This window comes from Notolepis coatsorum (genome assembly GCF_963971535.1).
Source record: "Notolepis coatsorum genome assembly, chromosome: 8".
NCBI classification, from domain to species: domain Eukaryota; kingdom Metazoa; phylum Chordata; class Actinopteri; order Aulopiformes; family Paralepididae; genus Notolepis; species Notolepis coatsorum.
This window is the reverse complement of record NC_140172.1, coordinates 89,133,678-89,158,257: the sequence shown is the minus strand read 5'-3', so window position 1 is coordinate 89,158,257 and position 24,580 is coordinate 89,133,678. Positions and strand designations below refer to the sequence as shown.

At 40.7% G+C, this 24,580-nt stretch overlaps 1 protein-coding gene across 1 annotated transcript in view; it reads right to left on the bottom strand.

The window, feature by feature from the left end:
• The window catches only part of LOC311232987 (1,4-alpha-glucan-branching enzyme-like), a 576,273-nt gene that overhangs the window by 264,449 nt on the left and 287,244 nt on the right, over positions 1-24,580 (bottom strand). The window contains 2 exon segments of the mRNA XM_084319835.1: positions 3,523-3,638; positions 5,904-6,113. Coding sequence (XP_084175961.1) covers positions 3,523-3,638; positions 5,904-6,113 — 326 coding nt within the window.

The following is a 24,580-nucleotide window of genomic DNA, read 5'->3' as shown; positions in this document are numbered from 1 at the left end:
CATAACTCAGCTTCCAGGAATTAGCCCGGATCACTCTGAAACTATACAATATTCACCACGGGATAATACGCAAACGTATACATGAAAAGTTTTTGAAAAAATACATGTTGGACGAGAGATAGTGACTGTCAAATGAGCCATAGTATTGTCTCCATAGCTACAATATAGAATATAGATATAGCTCTGCAAACACTGTGACGCACCGTGAAAATGCCTATCTTTATCATTATTTATTATTTACTCCTAAAAGGAACATTTGGTATACTATCTTCCCGAGCCCCAAGATGGCGATTTAACTCGATGCTGCTTAATAACAAGGAATTCATTACACAACTCAAAGAAGCTCTTACAGTATTCCTACAGAGGAATGCAAACTCGGTGCAGGACCCCAGAATATTATGGATGTCGGTAAAGGGAATGATCAAGGATTTCACTGATAGCTTTTCCTCCAAAATGCGCAAGAATCGATGCTCAAAACTAGCTGAACTGGAAACACTTTACTCAACGTTATTTAATTCTTTACAATACAACAACTCGATTCGACTGGAAAATCAAGTTAATGTACTAAAAAAAGAGATCAATGCCATATACAGACAACAATCGGAAATACAAATACGCAGCACAAGACAACAACAGTACTCTCAAGGTTCTAAACCAAGTCACCTATTAGCTATGCGATTAAGAGTTAATGCAAAATTTGCAGATATAACAACCATTAAAGCACAACAAGTACTTGTTACAGACCCAGAAGAAATAAACGCGACATTCAAAGAATTCTACACCAACTTGTATAAATCAGAAACGACCTTCGATCAAAACAAAATGGACACATATCTTAATCAAATTAATCTCCCTAAACTTTCAGAGGATGACGCTAAACAGTTAGAAACCCCGATCACACTAGAGGAACTCAAGAAGGCCATATCCGAAATGCAAAGTGGTAAGGCTCCTGGAAGAGACGGTATCCCACCAGAAATGTACCTCTCTTGTTGGGACATAATTGGACCCTTATTATTAAATATGATTTTATACTCAGTCAAGGAGGGGAACTTCCATAAGAACGACAATATTGCACTCATAACAGTCGTCCTTAAAAAAGACAAAGACCCCACCGAGTGCTGTAGTTATAGACCCTTAAGCCTCCTCGGAACCGATATCAAATTGTACTCTAAAGTATTAGCCATCAGATTACAAAAGCATATGACGTCTTTAGTTCATCCGGACCAAACTGGCTTCATAAGAGGCCGATTGATCACTGATAACATAAGACGAATACTGCTCGTACTAGATGCTGACAAGGACGCCACCATACCTAAGGCGATGTTGTCCCTGGATGCAATGAAAGCTTTTGACAGGCTGGAATGGTCGTATCTATGGGCAGTATTAGAAAGGATGGGGTTAGGTAAAGGTTTCATTGATATGATTAAAGTAGTATACAAAGACCCATCGGCCATGATTACAACAGGTATAGTCACCTCCGGAATCTTTCCGGTATCACGCTCAGCTAGACAGGGTTGCCCTCTTAGTCCCGGACTATTCGATCTATCATTAGAGCCTTTAGCACAATATATAAGACAATCCCAATCCATAGAACCAATCGTAATCAAGGGCACACAACATAAAATTAGTTTATATGCGGACGACGTAATACTGTTCATGCAAAACCCCAACACCACATTGCCTTATCTGCTCGAGTTGATTGAGGACTTTGGAGATTTATCGGGATTTAAGATAAATTGGCCGAAGTCGGCTTTCCTTCCACTTAACGCCCCTGCCAAAAAAAATATAACCCTCCCAGTAGAGATACATATGGTAAAACACTTTAGATGCTTGGGAGTGGAAATATTCCCCACCATAAGACAAACGGTGAAGCACAATTACATAAAAATCCAAAACAAAATCAAAGACGACCTTGATAGGTGGTCAAAACTTAAAAACTCAGTACAGGCACGGATATCAATAGTTAAGATGGACGTACTACCTAGAATCAACTTCTTCAGCTCAATGCTACCGTTACCCCCTCCAAAAAAATTACACTCCTCCACATACAAATTTATTTGGAATAACAAACCACCACATATAAAAAGATCCACCGCACAGAGAAACAAAGCAGACGGTGGTATGGCATTTCCAGATTTTTTCCACTATTTTAAGGCGTACACTTTAAGACCATTGACAACATGGTTTGATCCCCAAGCATTAGTATCCTGGAGAAAATTAGAAGAAAATATAGTAGCCCCACATAGACTGAAGGACATAGCATACACTAAATTATCAATTAAGCAATGCAAACGGAAATTTGGCCCCATAATTACTCATGCGATCCGGATATGGCGTGAAACACAAAAAAAACATTCTAATCCACATAAATGGCATAATCATACTCCCTTATTCAATAACAATGCACTCTTGATTGGAAAACGACCTATAAGATTCCCTATATGGGAAAAGCAAGGCATACACTCATTAGGTGATGTTTTTAACAAACAGGGTTTCTGTAGCTATGAAGAAATACGCAAAAAAAATTGTCTCACCGAGTCCACAATTTTTTCAACAAAAAAATCGTAACTATATACACAGGACATACTTGACTCCTATAAGACTGAAAAAATTTGTCTTAAACAAGACTCCAAATGCTCCTTATGTACAAATGGGGACGAGGGGACATTTATGCACATGTACTGGGACTGCCCACCAGTTAAAATATTCTGGAAAGAGGTGACCCAGCAATTATCAAATCTCTTAACTCTGGATATACCTGTACACCCCTCTGTACTACTGCTGAATGATGTTTTTGAGTATGCAGTAAATCCACAGCTAAAGAGATTGGTTTTATCGGGTATCACAGTGGCTAAAAAGCTGATAGCATCACGATGGTTCCAACCGGAAAAAAATTGCCGAAAGGTCTGGATTATTACATATCTCGATGTGATTTATCAAGAAATATCTACAGCTAGAATTTTGGGTCTCAATGAATCCAAAATGACAATGTGGTTAGAGGTGGTGGAGATAATAAAAGCTAGCATATAATGGTAGTGTCTGGTTAGGAGCGAGGTATAATGGATGGATTATCCAATGGGGGGTCCGGGAGGGGGGGGGTACGAGCTAGAGCATATGTGTGTAGGGTATTAGATAGCAGGTATTGGGGGTATATCCTGTATAAGACATTTAACTATATGGTGATTTCATTGGATGTGCACTGTTAATAATGCTTGTATATCTTATCGTGTGTTGTCATGTTTGTCTATATGTTTGTTTAAAAAATAATAAAAACATAAAACACAAAAAGAAGATCTTTTAAAGCGTGGCCCATTCACAGCAGGGATGGGGATACATGCTGGCCGTGAATGAGTTAAGCACTTCAAGGACCTTGTGTGAACCCTGATTTATATAGCACTTTTCTAGTGTACAATATGTACTTTTTTTTCTCCAGTGGTCAATTAGTACTTTATTTACATATTTTAAGCAGGATTGGGCTGCACAAACAGACACACAGAATAGGAATCATAATATCTTCATTACCGATGCCGTGATGGTGGTACAACATGGAGGTGACCCCGTCGAACCGGAAGCCGTCAAAACGATACTCTTCCATCCACCAGCGCAGGTTGGAGAGCAGGAAGCGCATGACCTCCCAACTGAAACAGAACCACAGGGACAACACAGAACTTTAAACTGAAACAGACCCACAGGGATGACACAGAACTTTAAACTGAAACAGACCCACAGAGATGACACAGAACTTTAAACTGAAACAGACCCAGAGGGATGACATAACTTTAAACTGAAACAGAACCACAGGGACGACACGGAACTTTAAACTGGAACAGACCCAGAGGGACGACAGATAACTTTAAACTGGAACAGACCCAGAGGGACGACACAGAACTTTAAACTGGAACAGAACCACAGGACGACACAGAACTCTTGTGTGTGTTACTCACCCACTGGTCATGTGTCTGGTGGACCCACAACATTATTGGGATTTTAAAACAATTAAAGCTATAAGTCGTCCTACTAAATCAATTAGGTTCCTGGATAGTGAACAATCACTATCCCAGGGTTCCCACAGACATTACAAGGACTTTCAAGTTGAAACTGTTTTTCATTTTAACTCATTCAGCGCCAACCACGTAATAATACATGTTTGCTCGCCAGCGGTTGAGCACAAATCACGTAATAATACGTTTTTAGATCCTTTTTTCTTTTTTTCGATTTTAATATTCTATACAGACCTCGGTGTATCACTGGGACTCATTCTGAGACCTCGAGATTGCAATGCCGGCTGAATCCTGCTAGGTGGCAGTATCGCCTACCCTTTGAAACCTTATTTCACACTGTGTGTTACATTTTATATGGTCCGTGCAGATAATTTGGACCCGGGCAAGTGAAACGCTTCATTCGAGCAACTTGGAACACGTCCAGCACACTTGATGAATAGTTTGTCCCATTTCATGTCAGGGACCCGATGGACATCAATACTGGAAATCGCGATCAGACAATTGGAATATTCATTTTGGAATACCTCCTAGCAAAGGTAAGGACTGTATGACGTCAATCCTACTTTGATCCTACAATGATTTCACATCGATCGCAACGATCATATGCCACATACTCCAAAACGTATGCCATTGCTGACGATCAGAGCATCACAAAACGCTTGATGCCTTGCCTTCATGGTGAAACATAATACCTATTATATACCTTTGATTTGGAAATAGTATCGTGTCCAGGCGAGCAACGCGAACGACTTTCGCAAAATGCACATAGCGCTCCACAACTCAGCTTCCAGAATTAGCCCGGATCACTCTGAAACTATACAATATTCACCACGGGATAACACGCAAACGTATACATGAAAAAATGTACTCTTTTTTACATATTGGACTACAAATAGTGTATGTCAAATGAGCCGGACTATTTTCTCCATAGCTATAATATAGAATATACAATAGATCGGCAAAGATCGTGAAATGTCATGAAAATAGGCAATGGAAAGCTGGCCCTAGAGAGCAGAGATGGGGACAGGCTATGGCGCTGAATGAGTTACAAGGGCATTTCAAAGTATACAATTAACTTTTAAATGCAGTTTTCTTATTGAAAAAAGATCTGATCCGGGCGGCCGGGTAGCGCAGCAGACTAAGCGTCTGCCTACCACTGCAGAGACAAATTTTTTTTTTAATCTGATCCAATATGTATGTCTTAAACAAACGTAGTGCTGAAAAGATACACTTTGACTGCTGCTTTGATAGGGTTAGGGTCTTTACTTTTGCCTAGATTTGAAAAAGAAACGCAACATAAATGAATACGTTCTGTATTGATCGATTTATGGCGTGATATGAATCTGAGCCCTGTACCCGGCCCATCTGGCTTAAGCGTTAAGAAGTTAAGCCATTCAATCTATCTATCACCCTGGTTTTCGGCGCCACCATAGCACACTGGGAATCAAACCCAAGTGAGTTACGTGTGTGTCTGTAGGGTTGGGTACCGTTCACATTTGAACCAATACCGGTATCAGTACCTGTGAATCGATACCGGTACCCAACGGTACCTTTTTCTGTACTTTTAACTAAAAATGTTATCTACCTACCTCAGTTGGAAAAAAAAATCCAAACTTCTAATTATTTATTATCATTATTATTTATTTAGAACAATTATCTAGCTTTGTAAAGTGTAACCACACTTGCGACCGTTTTCGGCTTGCCATTGCCCGGACTGCTTTGTTGTTGTTGAATCAGGTAAAATCCTAGGTAAGAGTGTATTGTGCGCGTGAACGTTGACATCATCGGACTTAAAAATATTCACACCGGTGGATGTTACGTGAGTTGGTACTCTGTAGTACCAGCGTGATTCAGTCGATACCCTTAAAAGTACTGGATTCGGTACCCATCCCTATGTGTCACCTGTTGTAGTTGAAGAGGCGAGAGCCCCACTGAGCATGCTCCCCTCTGGTTCCTTGGTGGAAGAAACAGTTGTCCGTGCCGTCAAACTGATTCAGCCCATCGGCCGTGTTGCTTGAGGCGTGGCTATGGACCACGTCCAATAGCACAGTGATCCCCAGGGAGTGGGCGGTGTCAATCAGCCTCTTCAGATCTTCAGGGGTACCGAAACGACTGGAGACACAGGGAAGAAAAAGACGGACAGAAGACGGAAGGAAGGGATCAAAAGTCACCAAAGCTGTTTTATCTTTCAAACTGAAGAACCAAAAGAGAGAGAGAGAGAAAGAGAGAGAAAGATCAGATAAAGGGGATGAAGTTTGAAAATGCAACAAAACTTTTGTCAGTAAGCTACTTATGTTTTTTTATAAATTTGTTTACACACACTTGCGGTCATAAGCAGTAGCCTATCGGTTAAATTTTTCAAGCTGATTATTTTTTACATCCCTACAGGATATATATATATATTAGGGGTGTACCGGTACACAGAAGCCACGTTTCGGTACGTACCTCGGTTTTGGGGTAACACTTCGGTACGAGTTCGGTACAACAGGAAAACAAATATTTAGAATGATTATTATATTTATAATAATTATTATTATTATTAAATATAATAATTTTTTATTAAGTTATACTTAGTTCCACCTAGGCTTGCAGTGGTAGTCAGTCAGTGATAACGGTGTCATTCTTGTGTTCAGGAATCCACTTGAGTAAATGAATTGCCTAGTGCCACCTCCCCCCACCGGTCTATACTTTCACTTTCACTTCTAGAGTAGATTTAACTGCACGTGAGGCAGAGAAAGAAGACTCTAGAGAAGAGATAGCATGTTACACAACAATGGCAGAGGATTTATCAATATTTTGGATTTAAACACCGCAGCTCGACTGGAGAGGAGCTCAGAGGACCAGTCCAGATCAGAAAAAGTACGTTTGCGTTTTTTTTCTCTCTCGAATCAGCTGTGAAGGGAAAGTAGTGCGTAACACGTTGGTGTGTGTGTGTGTGTGTGCATGTGTGTCGTTCCATTGGTTAATTATTAGGCGAACAAAAAAAACGATTAACATTTTCAGCCTTGTGTAATGACCCTGCTGTGTTACAAATATATCTTCATTCATAGTTTAGTTTCAGGCACACCTGTAGTAAGGGGAGGGGAGGAAACAGCCCAGTGCAGAGTGTGCGGTCAATTTGTTATGTCGGCTTGTCATCCTGCCTTTACAAGCTTCAACGTTTTATTCATCATCTAAATGTGGCAATACAAGCTTGATATTCAACGTTAAATGAATGACCTTCTGTGTTAAGACTGTTACTAAGCCAGTGTAAAGTAAAGAGATTGAGAGCATACATTTGTCAAATGTGCAACCCTAGTTTCACCTAGTCATATGAGACGTATTCTTCGTATGGCTGGATGTACCGCACCGTGATGCCCGTACCATACATTTGCGGGACAAATACACGTACCGTTACACCCCTAATATATATATATATATATATATATATATATATATATACATACAGTGTTTGGCATTTTAGGAGGCCTGCCCCCGGTCTACGTAGGAACCACCTCTCCCTCGCCTAAACCAAGCACAGTATCTCCATATGTCCAACACGTCTACCACAGAGAATAGCATGCTGAGAGAGAGAGAGAGCGAGAGAGAGAGAGATAGAGATAGAGAGAGAGAGAGAGAGAGAGAGAGAGAGAGAGAGAGAGAGAGAGAGAGAGAGAGAGAGAGAGAGAGAGAGAGAGAGGGACTCTAATGAAGATGAAGTTGGAGGAAGTGAAAGTGACAGAGGGAAAAGACTACATCACTAGACAGAGACAGAAAGTGAGGAGTTAATATTCTGACAAGCATGTTCCAGGCTTAATTCAGATATCGGTGCTTAATGTTTTTATGCCCATGAGTCTACCCTCTCCCTTGAAGTTGTAAGAATCCCTTTAAATCCTGATATCTTCGCCGAGGGTATTATTGAATTGACACTACTTGAAAGAGAGAGATAATGATAGAGGAGAAGGAGACGGAGGAAAGGTTATGAGGTTATGTTATCTCATTTCCTGTGTGAAGGATATACCTGGGAGGCAGATCTGTATATTACCCACAGAATCATAAATCCACAAATAAACACAGAACTCATAACACAGATGGTCTTGTCCATTCAATGTAAGATGCTGTGTAACTCTTCATAAAGCTGGTAAACACTATGATATATTACAGTTTTGGCAGGATATCGCTCTGGAAGCGCTTCTAGGAAAAATATCATGTAATATAATCATATAATTCTAATCATATAATAATATAATATAATAATTAGCATTTTTTGCACCACGGTGACCATCCCACTGCCACGTCTGCGCTGGGGCCCGAGAAAGTAGGCCACAATTTATGCTAATTGATCGAGTCGGACTCGGACATGTGGCAAAAAAAAGCTTTATGGCAAAAAAAAAAGCTTTATTGCACATTTTCAATCAATTTCATTATCAAGACTTTCTCTCTACTTGTTAAATGTTGCCATTTCTGTTCAAAACACTGCAGTTTACAATGTTCTGCAGCATCTCCCTCCCATCTCTCTAAATGTATCTCTGCTCAGCACTGAGAGGGACTGTGTGTGTGTGTGTCTGCCGATTGCCCCTCTATCTCTCTCTCTCAGTTTTCTCTCACACACACACACACACACACACACACACACACACACACACACACACACACACACACACACACACACACACACACACACACACACACACACACACACACACACACACACACACACACACACACACACACACACACACACACACACACACACACACACACACACACACACACACACACACACACACACACAGTCTCTTTTCAAGGCTGCTGTCCATGACCACCATGTCCTGACCATCTCAGCGATGTAGTAACCCGACAGCGAAACCACCTCTTATCAGCATCAGCACAGATATAATACCACTCAGAATAATCATAAACGGAAGGCCTGATGAAATGAAAGAAGGCAGAGTGGCTATAAAACCCGGATGATCCTTTTAACCTTTCTACTCTTTGCCAAGTGACGTTGATCAAAAGGAAGGTGGCTTTATGCTTTTAGAAAGAAAGGTCTGGGGGTATATTACATACAGCTATTTATTCATTACCTCTCTGCCGCGACCCTGGAAACCATTTCCTGTGATGACCGGGGTTTGACCTGATGAAGAGCCATTAAGCAAGGCTGGATTAGTTCCCCCAGGGGCCACTGAGGCTCAGAGCGCCCCCCCCACCCCACCACAGCCATTAAACTCTACCTTAATTATGAATTATTTTGCGCTTCCAGTCAAGCCGGCATGTCAAATCCACCAGACTTTAATCACTGACACCTATTGGCTGAATACCCAGTCCAGCTGAGCAGGTATGTGTATACAGTTCAGTAGACCAGTGACTGCCATTTCAGTCACAAATCACAAGACAAGGGAACAATGAAATCACCCCAAAGCAGTGTATGACTCTATTTCCGTTCACTGAAAATCACCCAAGCAGACAGCACACCAGTTAATTATTACTGATAGGCCTACATAATCATGCGACTGACTAGGAATGGGCCTACAACAATGCCATCCTAAGGTCATAGCGGAGGGCCCCTACATACAGGTTCGTATGGTAGATCTGGGCTTGCCATTAACTCATTCAGAGCCACGCCCCTTTTACCATATTAGGGCTAGCGTGCCAGTAAGGAAGTCAATGGGAGGTCGGGGAAATTTGCAAACTATATTTAAAACTCAATTTAAACTATATCTTAAATTATGGCTATGGGTCTAAAACACCCCTCGCTTATCAATGACTTGCTTGCAGTCAACATGTACGAAATGGATAGTTTTTTCATTGGTACATTTCCGTTTTATACCGCTTTGAATACGAGTACAGTTTGAGATTTTGGAGAATTCCAGAGAAATTCCGCGATAATAGCCCTTTACTGGAATACACAAAACATGTTGACATTTTTCGGCTGATTTATGAATCGTTTTCAAATAAACGCTAGATTATCGATAGTATATGTGTACTTATGCACGCTAGAGAAGCGGGCTGAAAAATCGATTATCCATGCCGTGGATACGGCTAACGTTACGCACACACACACGCGCTGCGATGGCGGAGAAAAAAAACATCGGATTACCCCAAGACTGGTAAAATAGAGTCCTTACCTCACATCAGATGTTCTGCAAAAAGATTAATCTAATTCCTGATCGCCATTCCAAATATTGAACGCGTTTATTGATCCAACGTTATAGCACCAAAACACATAATCGAGGCTGCTCCCAGTGGGGGGACTCAATGCAATAGTATCCAGCTGCATGCCCGAGAAGTAAAATCTGGACCGGACTTATTTTTTTGATGCACAGTCCCACCCAATCCAATCCAATTGCAATACCATCCGGGAGACAATAATTGTGGTATTTGCCCTTTTCGAGCTCAGACCCATTCCCAATGATAACATCAGACTGGATGGATGAAAAATAAAATGGATATTGCTAATAAAAGAAATAACAATTAAAACCAGAGTTTTCTCAGGTTTTCTCTGGTCTTGGCACTCAACGCATGGCGAGTTAACCTGACTAATCTCGTGTTTGGCACTGAATGGGTTAAGGCTTTGTAACATTGTCTGGTAAAGTGGTGATTTTGTGGTTCATTCTACTTTACTTGTGGTGTTTTCAGCCATAGCAAGTAGGGCTGAGCCCAAACATTCTGACCTTTGTTCGTTATGTTGGCATTCAAATCTTAACATATTGGGTGCCATGCAGTATGCCCATCATATACCACTCTCTGCCAGTGCTGTAACCCTATGGAGTGGCTCACCTTCTTTGCAGGGCTATAACCTTTTAAATATTATAGCTATATCGACATTACTATGGCCCATTCAACATCGGGTATCTATCGTTCCGGATGTGGGAACATTATATTTTTCCATTCATACATTGTCGTGTTAGTACCGTCGAGAATAAGTATGTTTTCAGACTGTATAGTAGTAATTCCTAGAACGCGCGTTATAGGCCCTGGCGCGTATTTAAGCATTACATCACGCGCAGGAGTGGGTTGTGAAAATTAGACTAATTTAATTTTCACAACCCACGACTACAAGTGGTGTAATGCTTTTATACAACTGCCACATTCATCCAACCTTATTGCTATACAATAAACACACATTCATTGAAGATTTATTGAAAAGACCATCCGCCAGAAAAAGATGTTCCCACAAAAAAAAAGAGAAGTTGCCTCCATGTGGAAGCAGCTCGGAAGTGCATCCAACTGTTCTCAGTAGGACATCCAACAAACTAACACATCCAACTGTCTGTGTCAACTAAGACATCCAACAAACTAACACATCCAACTGGCTGTCAACTAAGTCATCCAACAAACTTAACTAACACATCCAACTGTCTTTCAACTAAGACATCCAACAAACTAACACATCCAACTGTCTTTCAACTAAGACATCCAACAAACTAACACATCCAACTGTCTTTCACCTAGACATCCAACAAACTAACACATCCAACTTTTCTTTAGTTTTTAACCTACTTTCTATAGAACTTCATTCTTAGATGCTTCTATAGAAAGTAGGTAAAACAAATTTAAAAAAGTTTTCTTTGCCCTATAGAAGCAGCTGGGAGGTGCGCTTTAAGTGAGCGTGGGTTATTGAATTGATTGATTGCTAATTTTATTACTGTCCGCCTTGTTTCCAACTGGTTAAGTTTAGGCCCTCTTTCGAAGTTGGTTAAGGTTAGAGTTTGGAACCAGGGCTGGTGGTCTATCGCCCTGCTCTAAAGACAAACTCTAACCTTAACCAACTTCGAAAGAGGGCCTAAACTTAACCAGTTGGAAACCAGGCGGACAGTAATACAATTAGCAATCAATCAATCAATCAATCAATCAATCAATTCAATAGGCCATGCTCACTTAAAACAGCGCACCTCCCAGCTGCTTCTATTGAAAGTAGATAAAAAAAATGTAAATAAGATTTGCAATTAATCAATCAATCAATCAATTCGCGCAATTTTTATTTGGTTCCACAATGACTCATGACCCATCAATTACATCATCCAACATTGTTTAAGCAACTAAGACATTCGCCGTGACAGAATCGGTTTTTATTTAGTCGTTATGACGCTATCAACATATCCATTTGTAAAGATTATTGTCCGCCATCTTGCTTTAATTTCTAAACCCACAAACGGCGGAGTGATAGTAATTCGGTTGTGGGCGGGTCCTGGGACCAAGAGCGTGGGATTATGAAAATAACTATGTGTAAATTGACTGTTTCAGCCAATCAGAATAGAGAAATTTGCATGCCGTTGTATAATATACATTATCGATTGGCGTTTCGTCCCTGTACACGCTATATTAAAAATTTCAAATGCATATGATCGCTATACATTATGCTCCATCATGCGTGAAGGAAAGGGGGGGGGGGTCGTTTATGATTCCTTGATTATCATTAACAGCTTTCTTTAGTAAGACACCATACGTTGATCGGACAGATTGCAATGAAATAAATCGACAATCAAGCTGGAAATAACGTTAGATTCCTCTTACCTGTGGCCGATGCGTCTGGAGAAAAAAAATTCCAATTATTTGACGTCGATCTGGTAGATCCATTTTCCGTTTGTATGACGCAATAAACGCCGAAAGCATATTGATTCTTGCGTCTCGAAAGCGATCCAATGCACTCGAGTGTGTATATTGTTCCACGTTACAAGATATCTCTGCCAGAGGATTTTCGCCGATGCACCGAACGCCACTTCCGGTTTAGAGTGGAGTGTAACTCGCCCGAAATCCACCAGGCGGCGGTATTGAGGGGTTGCAATATCAGACAGGGTCCAGGTGGCTCCCGGAGGCTTCCTGGATGAATTATGAATGCCAATAGCGAATAAAAGAAATTACGATCATAAAAACTAGTTTACTCGTTGTTTGGCACTCAGCGCATGGCGGCCAATAATGAGTATACATTTATTTCTATTTAAGCATTACATCACGCGCAGGAGTGGGTTGTGACAATTAGACCACTGGCACATTCATCCAACCTTATTGCTATACAATAAACACACATTAATTGAAGATTTATTGAAAAAACCATCCGCCAGAAAAAGTAGTTCCCAAAAAAAAATAAAGAGAAGTTGCCTCCATGTGGAAGCAGCTCGGAAGTGCATCCAACTGTTCTCAGTAGGACATCCAACAAACTAACACATCCAACTGTCTCTCAACTAAGACATCCAACAAACTAAGACATCCAACTGTCTTTCAACTAGGCATCCAACAAACTAAAACATCCAACTGTCTTTCACCTAGACATCCAACAAACTAAGACATCCAACTGTCTTTCAACTAGACATCCAGCAAACTAACACATCCAACTTTTCTTTAGTTTTTAACCTACTTTCTATAGAACTTCATTCTTAGATGCTTCTATAGAAAGTAGGTAAAACAAATAAAAAAAAGTTTTCTTTGCCCTATAAGAAAAAAAAAATTCTTTGCCCTATAACAGGGGTAGGCAACCCTAGGCACGCGGGGGCATTTTCATAGGCACAGGGGGCAGCATATATAAAAAAAATAAAATAAAAACATTCTAATATTTTTTTTTTTTTGCTTTGAAATATTATAGTGAAATATTTTGCACTGTTGTCGCATTTATCTTGTTGAAATCCTCCCACAGGTTCTTTTTACTACCACATATTTAATTGAGACCCTTTATTTGTTTATTATTTCAATTTAGCTGGAAATACATTGCTACATCATTCAGTAACATTTGCAGAGCCTTATAACAAAAACATTATTACGGTCACCATTGTGACCAGTGGGATTAATAAACACATTTTATTATTTATTTTTCTATTTCATTGAACATTGCACATGTTAAAAGCAATTTTTTTTACTCAATGTGAGTATTACCAAGTCAACTTGTGTTCTTAAAACAATGACAATAAACATAGTTTTATTAGGTTGAAATAATGTGGTTGTGTACTTATTTTTCTGTTAACTTATTATGGGTTGAAAACTGAAAACCTTAATGCACAGTAACTGAACTCAATATTTTTAAGTTCTGGTAACTCATTATTATTATTTTTTTTACAGTGTAGTCTTGCAATCAATCAAAACTTATTTACACGATATACCTCACATTCACCCTCCATTCACATCCTGGTGTTCTCCTGGTGTTCTCCATTAGGCCTGTAGGTAGAGCTATGACAGCACACGTACAGTACACACACCGATAGTGTGTGATGTGTCCAAAAATGAATGGGCAAAGGTGAGTGAAATGGTCGCACTGTATGCAGCTGTTTGTCTGCATTGCATCCCCCCCCCCCCCCACCCCCCAACTCAGATTTAGGGTTGATACAACCATCATAATAATATTGTTAATAATAACAATAACAATAATGATGTAATAATGTAAAAATTATCATTAAAAATACCTGATTATGAGAAAAAAAATTGCATGGACGATGCATGGAATATTGTTGAGGCACACTAGTTACAACTATATTTAAAACAGGCACTCCATGTCAAAAAGGTTGCTGACCCCTGCCCTATAAGATTATTATTATTATAATTTTTTTTAAAACCTACTTTCTATAGAAGCAGCTGGGAGGTGCGCTGTTTTAAGTGAGCGTGGGTTATTGAATTGATTGATTGATTGAAAATTGTATTACTGACCGCCTTGTTTCCAACTGGTTAAGTTTAGGCCCTCTTTCGAAGTTGGTTAACACTTTAATCGCCAATGACGCCGTAACACGTCATTGAGATCAATATTTCAAAAATCTGTGATCGCAATCATATTTCTCCCGCGGAGACTTGAGATCTACTGTTGATCCCCTCTCAACTCTCCAACGGTTCAAGAGCACCATCTGGTGGCCGATCGGCGGATCGCCCAAACCGGAAACGGAAACTGGTGCTCATCCAAATTCGGTCCGATCACTCGCTATAGGTCCCGGGACTCGAGCGCGAAACAATGGGTTGGGCGATCCGTTACCAATAACTCGATAAACAACATGATTTGGACGTATATACTATTATACAACCTGGAGATGGATCGCATATTTCAACATCCCATAATAGGAATATTTTTGCTCCACGCTCATCGCCCAACAGCCCGAGGAGACTGGGGTAAGTTATAGCGTTTTTTTTTACCGTGTTCGATACAAACTGCTCTAATGATCATATCACCCACACTAGATGAATCATCTAACGTTGGCCACGGAATTATAAACAACCCCCCCCCCATCCGGTCAACATCAGATGATAAGTAGTAACTTCTAGAAGCACGTCCATTTGAAGTTTTTTATCTCGCGCCGATCGCTATCAAACTGTATTTGATCATCAATATAATGCATTTAGGGCTATAAATCACGTTCTGCAGAATGCTGCAGAAAACGATAAAAACATATTTATACTTTAGACCGTATTTTAGTATGAATATGTGAATGAAAAAGTATAACGTTCCTACATCTTGAACGATAGATAATTGACGTTGAATGGGCCATAGTAATGTCAATTTAGCAATACAATTTAAAAAGTTATAGCCCTGCAAAGAAGGGGAACTTCTCCATAGACAAATAGAGCTGGCAGAGGATGGTATAATGATGTACATACACGTGGCAAAGAAAGTGTTAAGGTTAGAGTTTGGAATCAGGGCTGGTGGTCTATCGCCCTGCTCTAAAGACAAACTCTAACCTTAACCAACTTCGAAAGAGGGCCTAAACTTAACCAGTTGTAAACAAGGCGGACAGTAATAAAATTAGCTGTTTCCAACTGGTTAAGTTTAGGCCCTCTTTCGAAGTTGGTTAAGGTTAGAATTTGGAATCAGGGCTGGTGGTCTATTGCCCTGCTCTAAAGACAAACTCTAACCTTAACCAACTTCGAAAGAGGGCCTAAACTTAACCAGTTGTAAACAAGGCGGACAGTAATAAAATTAGCTGTTTCCAACTGGTTAAGTTTAGGCCCTCTTTCGAAGTTGGTTATGGTTAGAGTTTGGAATCAGGGCTGGTGGTCTATCGCCCTGCTCTAAAGACAAACTCTAACCTTAACCAACTTCGAAAGAGGGCCTAAACTTAACCAGTTGTAAACAAGGCGGACAGTAATAAAATTAGCTGTTTCCAACTGATTAAGTTTAGGCCCCCTTTCGAAGTTGGTTAAGGTTAGAGTTTGGAATCAGGGCTGGTGGTCTATTGCCCTGCTCTAAAGACAAACTCTAACCTTAACCAACTTCGAAAGAGGGCCTAAACTTAACCAGTTGTAAACAAGGCGGACAGTAATACAATTAGCTGTTTCCAACTGGTTAAGTTTAGGCCCTCTTTCGAAGTTGGTTAAGGTTAGAGTTTGGAATCAGGGCTGGTGGTCTATTGCCCTGCTCTAAAGACAAACTCTAACCTTAACCAACAACAAAACAAGGCTGCTTCTATAGAAAGTAGGTAAAAAATTTAATAAATTTAGCAATTAATCAATCAATCAATCAATTTGCGCAATTTTTATTTTGTTCCACAATGACTCATGACCCATCAATTACATCATCCAACATTGTTTAAGCAACTAAGACATTCGCCGTGACAGAATCGTTTTTCATTTAGTCTTTATGACCCTATCACCATTATCCTTTCGTAATGTTTCCTGTCCGGCTTGTCCGCCATCTTGCTTTCATCCCTAAAATCACGAACGGCGGATTGATAGTAAGGCGGTTATGGGCGGGTCCTGGGACCAAGAGCGTTGGGTTATGAAAAATACCCACGTGTAAGTTGACTGTTTCAGCCAATCAGAATCGAGAAATTTGCATGCCGTTGTATAATTTTCTTTTATTTATTATAATTTCTTTTTTTTAAGGAAAATATATATCAGAATGAATGTGATATATATATATCAGAATATCACAGTAGCCTACTCTGTTGTGTTTACAATCATTTGAAAGTCACGCGCAAACACAGACACGCTAACAAGTGTATGCACTATTTGGGCAACTTTACACAATTCCTGTGAGTCTATTGAACACATCTGTAAGCTTTTATTAAAAAAAATGCATTGTTTTATATTTCTAATCAAGTACTCAAAAGCCAAATTTTTCTCAATTTGGATTTCAGCCCGTGTTGGCCTGGCTCCGCCCATAAGCACTTTGAGTGACAGTCATCCACACAGTCTGCGACTGGCACAGAGAGAGATAGAGAGAGACTGAGGGGGATACTAATTAATTTAGCCGCGGGGGGGGCATAATCCCACGGGACAATGCATTGGTAACTTGTTTCAAATGACAATATATACCCCTGTGATTATTATTGTACGGATCGGAATATGGGCGTGCGCGTGGGAGCATGCGCAAAGATATTACAGTGATATGCTGGTGCTCGACTGCGAGGGAGAGAGGGAGAGAGAGAGAGAGAGAGAAAGAGAGAGGGACACACAGAGGCACGGAGCACTGTGTAAACAAACACTGCGTGTGAGAGAAGATGGGTCCCCCTCTCTATCTCTCCCTCTCTCTCCCTCGCAGAGTCGCAGTCGAGCACTTTCTCGTTTGAGGAAGTGTCGGGTTACACTATCTGCCTCGCTGTGTTTGAGGAAGTGAAGATTTTCCACTCGCTCTGCTGTCGCTGTCAACCATAGAGGGGGCGGGGCGTTAGTTATGCAAATCAGTGATATATTAACGTCAGCAAAACTGTCAAATCAGAACAGCTTAGTTGAGGGAGGATCTCGTGAACTCGAGGCTAGACTGATGAGTCAATATGGTAATTAGAGACACAGACCCATTGATACTAACCCCTATTACTATAAAACCATGCTAAACACAGAAAAAAGCCATTTATAATGCATGTCCCCTTTAAGATTTTAACAGGTTGAAATAATGTCCCATGGGGTTTATTTTTAACCCTTTATTACACCTATCCTGAACGAAAACCTGAAAAAGAAGAAAAAGAAAACCGCATAACTTTTGAAGTTAACATATAGAGAACATTTTAACATTTCCCCAAATAATATTGGACCAAGGAATTCAGTAGAATAGTTATTTTTAAGATTCAAACCCATCTTGATTATATTTCAGGACAAGAAAATGCAAAAAAAGCTGAAAATGTTTAGATCACATCTCTATTTTCCCACTTTACTCAAATGTAGTCCAACAGGTGAGATCAATTTGAGGTTAATATTGGAAATACAATGTTAATAAAGTACCATTGTACTTTACCATTGTATCATGCTATTATGCCCTAAATATTGTAGATTTTGTGTAAACAAGGCCAAAAGTGGAAGACTAATGTGAAAAGACTAATTCGTCCTACATAGACAAATTAACACATTTTCCTATACAATTTGAAATCCAGTGAAATATGTTTTGTTAAGGTTCAAACAAAGTACTATTACAGTACATCTTCTCTGTTGGCACAACATTAAAATCTAAACTACTAATCATCATCATCAAAGAGATCGTCAAAGTCTATCCCTCCAATCTCCATCCTCATCACACTGGTACTCTCCATCCTCCTCATCCACTTTATGTTTTGCATAATCTGCCTCCTTATTAACACTTTCAATGCCCACCACATGATAACACGTGTTATCAGCTCGACGCCTGAATGCCCACCACGACAATTAGCGTGTTATTTTTTTATTAGCGATCTGAATTCATATTTCATCAACCGAGTCTCCCGTTGGTAAAGCAGCCCCATCAGGAGCTCAGATGTGAAAAAACCGCCCCCTATCGTCTCTCAGATGGTAATGCACCCTTTTGGAATGGACTCAATGAAAATGGATGAGAAAAATCCGGAATCCACATTTTACTTCTCAGGCATGTAACCCGAGCCGATCGGATTCATTGTGGACCCTCAGAACAGCGTGGAATACATATGTCCAGTATGCAGCGTTGGATCAATAAAAGCGATTGTGTGTATTGAGCCGTACTGTATTATTTGTACCCATTCTGCAATCTGTTAAATACAATTTTCATTAATTCATTCATTCAGACAGTAACACAGGACAAAAACACATTCAACCCCCTCCCTTCCCTAATTATAATTTAAATTGACATTCACGTAAAAGTAAGCTTACTATTCTAATATTATATTCTTGTCTCCAACATGATGTGTTTCTTAATTGATTGATTGAAAACTTTATTAACAGATTGTAGAATGGGTACAGTACAGTACAGTACAGCTCAATAATTGTAAAGGGGATGCAGACCAGAGAAAGACTTTCGTCTTGTTTACATCAGGGTCCCCCATTTTCAATTCATCATAACATATATGACATACTGCTACATCTATACATTTATGACATACCAGATTTGCAAATACAGTACTGTTTGTAATACGAAAAGAGTCCAGAAAAGAGAGTATATACATTTGACGTAGAAACTGTACATTGGAGGAGGTTGGGTAGGTGGGGTGGGGTTGGGGGGGTGGGGGGACTGTACATTGGAGGTGGTTCGATGGGTGGGAGGGGTGGGTGGGTGGGTGACACTGTACAAGCAAAACTGTACATTGGAATATTGACAAAACCACACTTGGTCATTTACTGTACATTGGAGGGGGTTGTGTTAGGACATTTACAGGGGCTAGTTTCGAATTGCAGTCTCCCGTAGGTGTTCTTTGAGAGTGTTTTTGAAAGTGGGTAGTAGGGATGGGAATTGATAGGATTTTATCGATACGATTCCATTATCGATTCTGCTTATCGATTCGATTCTTTATCGATTCTCTTATCGATACCTGATCAATTTATAATTTAAATAAATAAATTGGAAATGCAACAGAACTAAGCTGGTTAGAATAACAACATGCAACTTGACATTTCTGATTGTCATTTATTGTTGAGCCCCCATGTCAGGGGCGACAGTGGCTCGGGAGGTAGAGCAGTCGTCTGGCAATCCGGAGGTTCCCGGTTCGATTCCCGCTCCTCCCGGGCAGCGTGTCGATGTGTCCTTGAGCAAGACACTTAACCCCTAACTGCTCCCGATGAGCAGGTTGGCACCTTGCATGGTTGCCTGCGCCGTCGTTGTTTCAAGTTTCAAGTTTCTTTAATAGTTGTCATACAGAAGTACAGAATACTTTTATACAAAATGCTTCTTACTGTTGCGCTCCAGAGACTGTGCAAGACAAGATAAGTATGAAATAAAATAACATAGTAAAATTAGAAGTAAAAAAATGAGGTCACAGTGTTCAGTTTAGACATATGTACAATGTTCGATGCAGAATAGACATAGTTACCATACAATATACAATACTGTGCAGTGTACTAATATATAATACTATATAGTGCAAGGCAGAAATGGAGAAATGGGACGAGGTGCAATTTAGGTACAATTCACAGTAGGTGTACGAGTTGTAGTGCAAATCCTTTATCAATAAATATAAAGTGTAGTTGTGAGAATGTGTGAGTGATTGGGTAAAATGTAAGGAACAAATTGTAAAGCGCTTTGGATAAAAGCGCTATATAAAAAAGCAGCCATTTACCATGTCAGAAAAATACAAAAAATAAAACATTAACTATAGCCTACACTTAAATAAAATAATGTATTTGAGATTCTCTTAAAATGTATTTATTTTTTTATTCTTAAACTAATTTAATCTATTGAATAACAGTCGTTATTCCTCTTGACTTCTGTCTCACACACACACACAGACACACAGAGCTCCCTCCCCGGGCCCCTGTCCTGTAGGTATTGGCTTGTGTTGCTACACGGACACATTTGTATGTTGCACCATGGTACTTCCTGTCTGACGGACTCAGAGTAGAGACTTAGTAAATAAACAATCCGGCTCTTATTATATGTGAACTAAAGAGTACAATGTTTACACAACAGTCCCCACCCGCTGTTTTATTGTATTTGTACCTGTACTATCCGCTGTCAGCTGTTTATCTCTCTTTGTGAGCTTGATTAAATAGCGTTAGCTCACGTTAGCTAGCGATAGCTCCGCGGCTAATTTTAGCTCACCCTAAACTAAATCAATGACCATGTTCTAAAGCATTCAAGTAGTTTTCACTGCACATAGAAGTAGCCAAACAGCGGGAGCATTTCGGGAGCATATGACCAAAAGCCAGGCAATTTCGAGCCCTTAAGGAATCAAATAGAGTCTGCCATGGCTACATGCTAACGCGCGCAACTGTAGGAAAAACCTGGCAGCGATAAGGGAATCGAAAGTCACAGGAGCCACACGGTTCCAGGCATCGGCCAATTAGGAACCGGTTCCCAACGGGAACCGGTTTTCGATTCCCATCCCTAGTGGGTAGTGATTCACATTCCTTTACAGCTTTGGGTAGGGCGTTCCACATTGATGTGGCATAATTGCAAAACGTGTTTAGTCCCTTGTTTGAGCCGAATCTGGGTTTAACATGATTTGTGGAGCTCCCTCTGGTGTTGTGATCGTGGTATTCACTGACCTTTGGGAAGTATTTTGACATGTACATGGGTACCTTGTACCTTGTATCTTGTAGACCAGGCCCATTGCAAGTTGCTGTACTCTGTCGTCTACTCTAAGCCATCCTAGGTTGTCAAAGTGGGCAGGGGTGATCAAAGTCCTTTTAGCTTGGCCCTCAGAGCTCACCACTTCTAAATATTCTATATATTTTTTAAAGTGACATATAAAAACGCCACTGTGCGTGCGTGCACGTGTATGTGTGTGTGGGGGGGCCTCCACAAGAATCTGGCCCAGGGGCCTCTGAAGTCTTAATCTGGCCTTGGTCCCGGGTACGCTTCCCACTCCCGGTGACTTCCATTTGTCGCATGTCTTCCCCGCCTCTTCTCCCGTTTATCCTCTCCTCATCTGTCGGTCATGTCTGACCATGAAAAGCGATAAACGCAAAAAAATGAATCTTAAAAAAATTCAATAAAATAACAATTATACTGAATTCCTTGGGTCAATATTGTTTGGGGAAATGTTTTAATTTGTCTCTATATGTTGTTAACTTCAAAAGTTATGCTGTTTTCTTCTTCTTCTTTTTCTTTGTTCAGGATAGGTGTAATAAAGGGTTAAAAATAAACCCCATGGGACATTATTTCAACCTGTTACCTGTTAAAATCTTAAAATAGACACTTCAAGGATTAAGAAAAAATAGGTGACAGAAAAAGAATCCAGACCATGCAGGTGGACCTATGTTTCCATCTAGACTAGAACCTTCCCAGCGGAACACAAGTTACTTAACGTTACACAGGTATGTTATGCGCATTAATTAAGCTATGCACGTTTAGCTGGCTAACGTTAAGATAGCAGGAGCCGTCGGCCATCATTACAAAATGGATGATCATACAAACGTTATTTTAGCCTCCCGTGAACAGTAAGTAGGTACTACTACTCTTTTTTTTTTTTTTTTTTTTTTTTTTTCCTCCATTTTCCTCCGATTTTCTCCCATCCCAATGTTAGTCGTATGCCAATTCCCAGTCCCTTCCTGGTCGCTGCGCTTTACCCCCCACAGTCAGATCATTTGGGAGAGTGGAGGCTACCACGTGCTTCCTCCGACACACGTCCAGCCAATCACCGCTTCTTTTCACCTGGCAGCGCGGATTCTCATTGAGAGGGCGTAGCGTGTGGGAGGACCACACTATCCCCCTCACGTCCAATCCGCGCTTAGCAGGCGCCCCGACCGAACTGTAGGAGTCGCTGTTTACAACGACCCGGACCCACCCCGCCAGCTTCTCCCACCCTCTGATACAGCCAATTGTATCAGTGCAGACGGCCAGCCAAGCTGGTGACAACCCCGGAGCTGTGAGCTGGATTCGAACAGGCGAACCAAGCTCACAGCTCCGGGGCTGGTGACGAACGCAATCTCCGCTCGACCACCTAACCGCCCCGGTACTACTACTACTCTTAATAACCGCAGCAATATGAACATATGCGCTACGTTATATGCGTAAATGTCTGCTATGTGCCTAAAGTCAAGGCTCAACAGTACTGAACCAGAAAAATGATTTAGGAACAAATCTTTTGCATAATTAAAAACGATGGTTCGAATGTCCATTCGAAAAACCCTGGCGAAGTTCGAAGCCCAAAAACAGGCCTTCAACTCTCCCTCTTTTTCACTCCCACATCTCTCCCTCTCTCTCTCTCAAACGGTTCTTGATATATATATCATGTTTTGTAAAAGCATGACGTGACACCCGGCTTTAGGGGGTTAATGGTTGTAATCAGAAAATACATAACAAAGGCCCTAATAAACCCATCTTTTGTTTTCATTTTCTGACTAGGGCATTTTTGTTTACCTTTCTTGTCAGATCTGTTATTAACACATTAACTGCCACGCTTATATCCATCAATGTATGATCACTGCCACCAGTCTAAGCCTATGGAGATGTTCACCTTCTATGCAGGGCTATAACTTTTTAAATTGTATTGCTAAATTGACATTACTATGGCCAAGATGTAGGAACGTTATACTTTTTCATTCATATATTCATATGAAAATACCGTCTAGAATATAAGTATGTTTTTATCGTTTTCTGCAGTCATTCCTAGAACGCTAGTTATAGGCCTAAACGCATAATATAGATTATCGATTGCAGTTTATTCGCGATACACGCTATATAAAAAAATCCAACTGAATACGATCCTAAACGTTATGACTCATCATGCGTGGATGAAAGGGGGGGGGGGGGGGCGTTTATAATTCCGTGATAGTCAGTAAATGCTTTATGTAGTATGGGTGACATATATTGATCAGAGTGGTTTGCATTGAAAAGAATAAACCATCAAGCTGAAAGTAACATTACTGTCCTCTTACCGTTTGCTGATGAGACTGGAGGAAAAAGATCCCACTTATTTGATGTCGATCGACTAGATCCATTTCCGGTTTGTATGGCGCAATAAACGCCCAAATCATATCGATTATTGAGTTATGGCAGCGATCCATATACACGGATGTGTGTCTAGAGTCCCGCAACAATATGTGACTGCCGGACGGAATTCCCAGATGCACCGAGATCACCAGAGATCCATTTCCGGTAGTAATTCGCCCGATCATCCACCAGGCGGCGGTATTGAAGCGTTGAACGGCTGTGCCAAGTCCAACTGTCTCAGCCAAGGCTGGGTGAGGGAATTATGAATACCATGGCGAAAAAATTAAATATGATCTCAATAACGTCGTACGCCGTGGATTGGCGGAATTCGCATGACCTTGAAACCCGTCGTACAACGTGATTGGCGGTGAATGTGTTAATACGTCATGCCAATTATGCATATATATTAAGTCTGACCAGAAGCTCTTTGTCACTTTCTGGTCAGACGCTTGTGTGACTCTGATTGTAAACTGATCATATTCTTTCTATGGCCATGGAAACAGATAATAAACTATGTAACTACTTTTTCTCATCCTTTTTCTGTGATTTTTCTCTCCATCCCAAATTCCCTCTCGTGCCAATTCTCCCTCCCCTGTCCTGATCATTGCTTGCATATGCCCCCCACTGGCCGGTTGTAGGGAGGATAGAAGCCTTGCATCACATGTCCCCTCCGATACATGTGGAGGCAGCCTGTCACATCTTTTCACCTGCCAGCGCGGACTCTCATTTGGCGAGGAGTAACGTGTAGGAGGCTCACACTGCCCCCGCCATTTTTCCTGACTTTGCTGTGCAGGCGCCCCAAAACCGACCTGTAGGAGTCGCTGTTCACAACGACCAGACTACCACCATTCGACTTCCCACCCCGCTAACTCTGCCAATT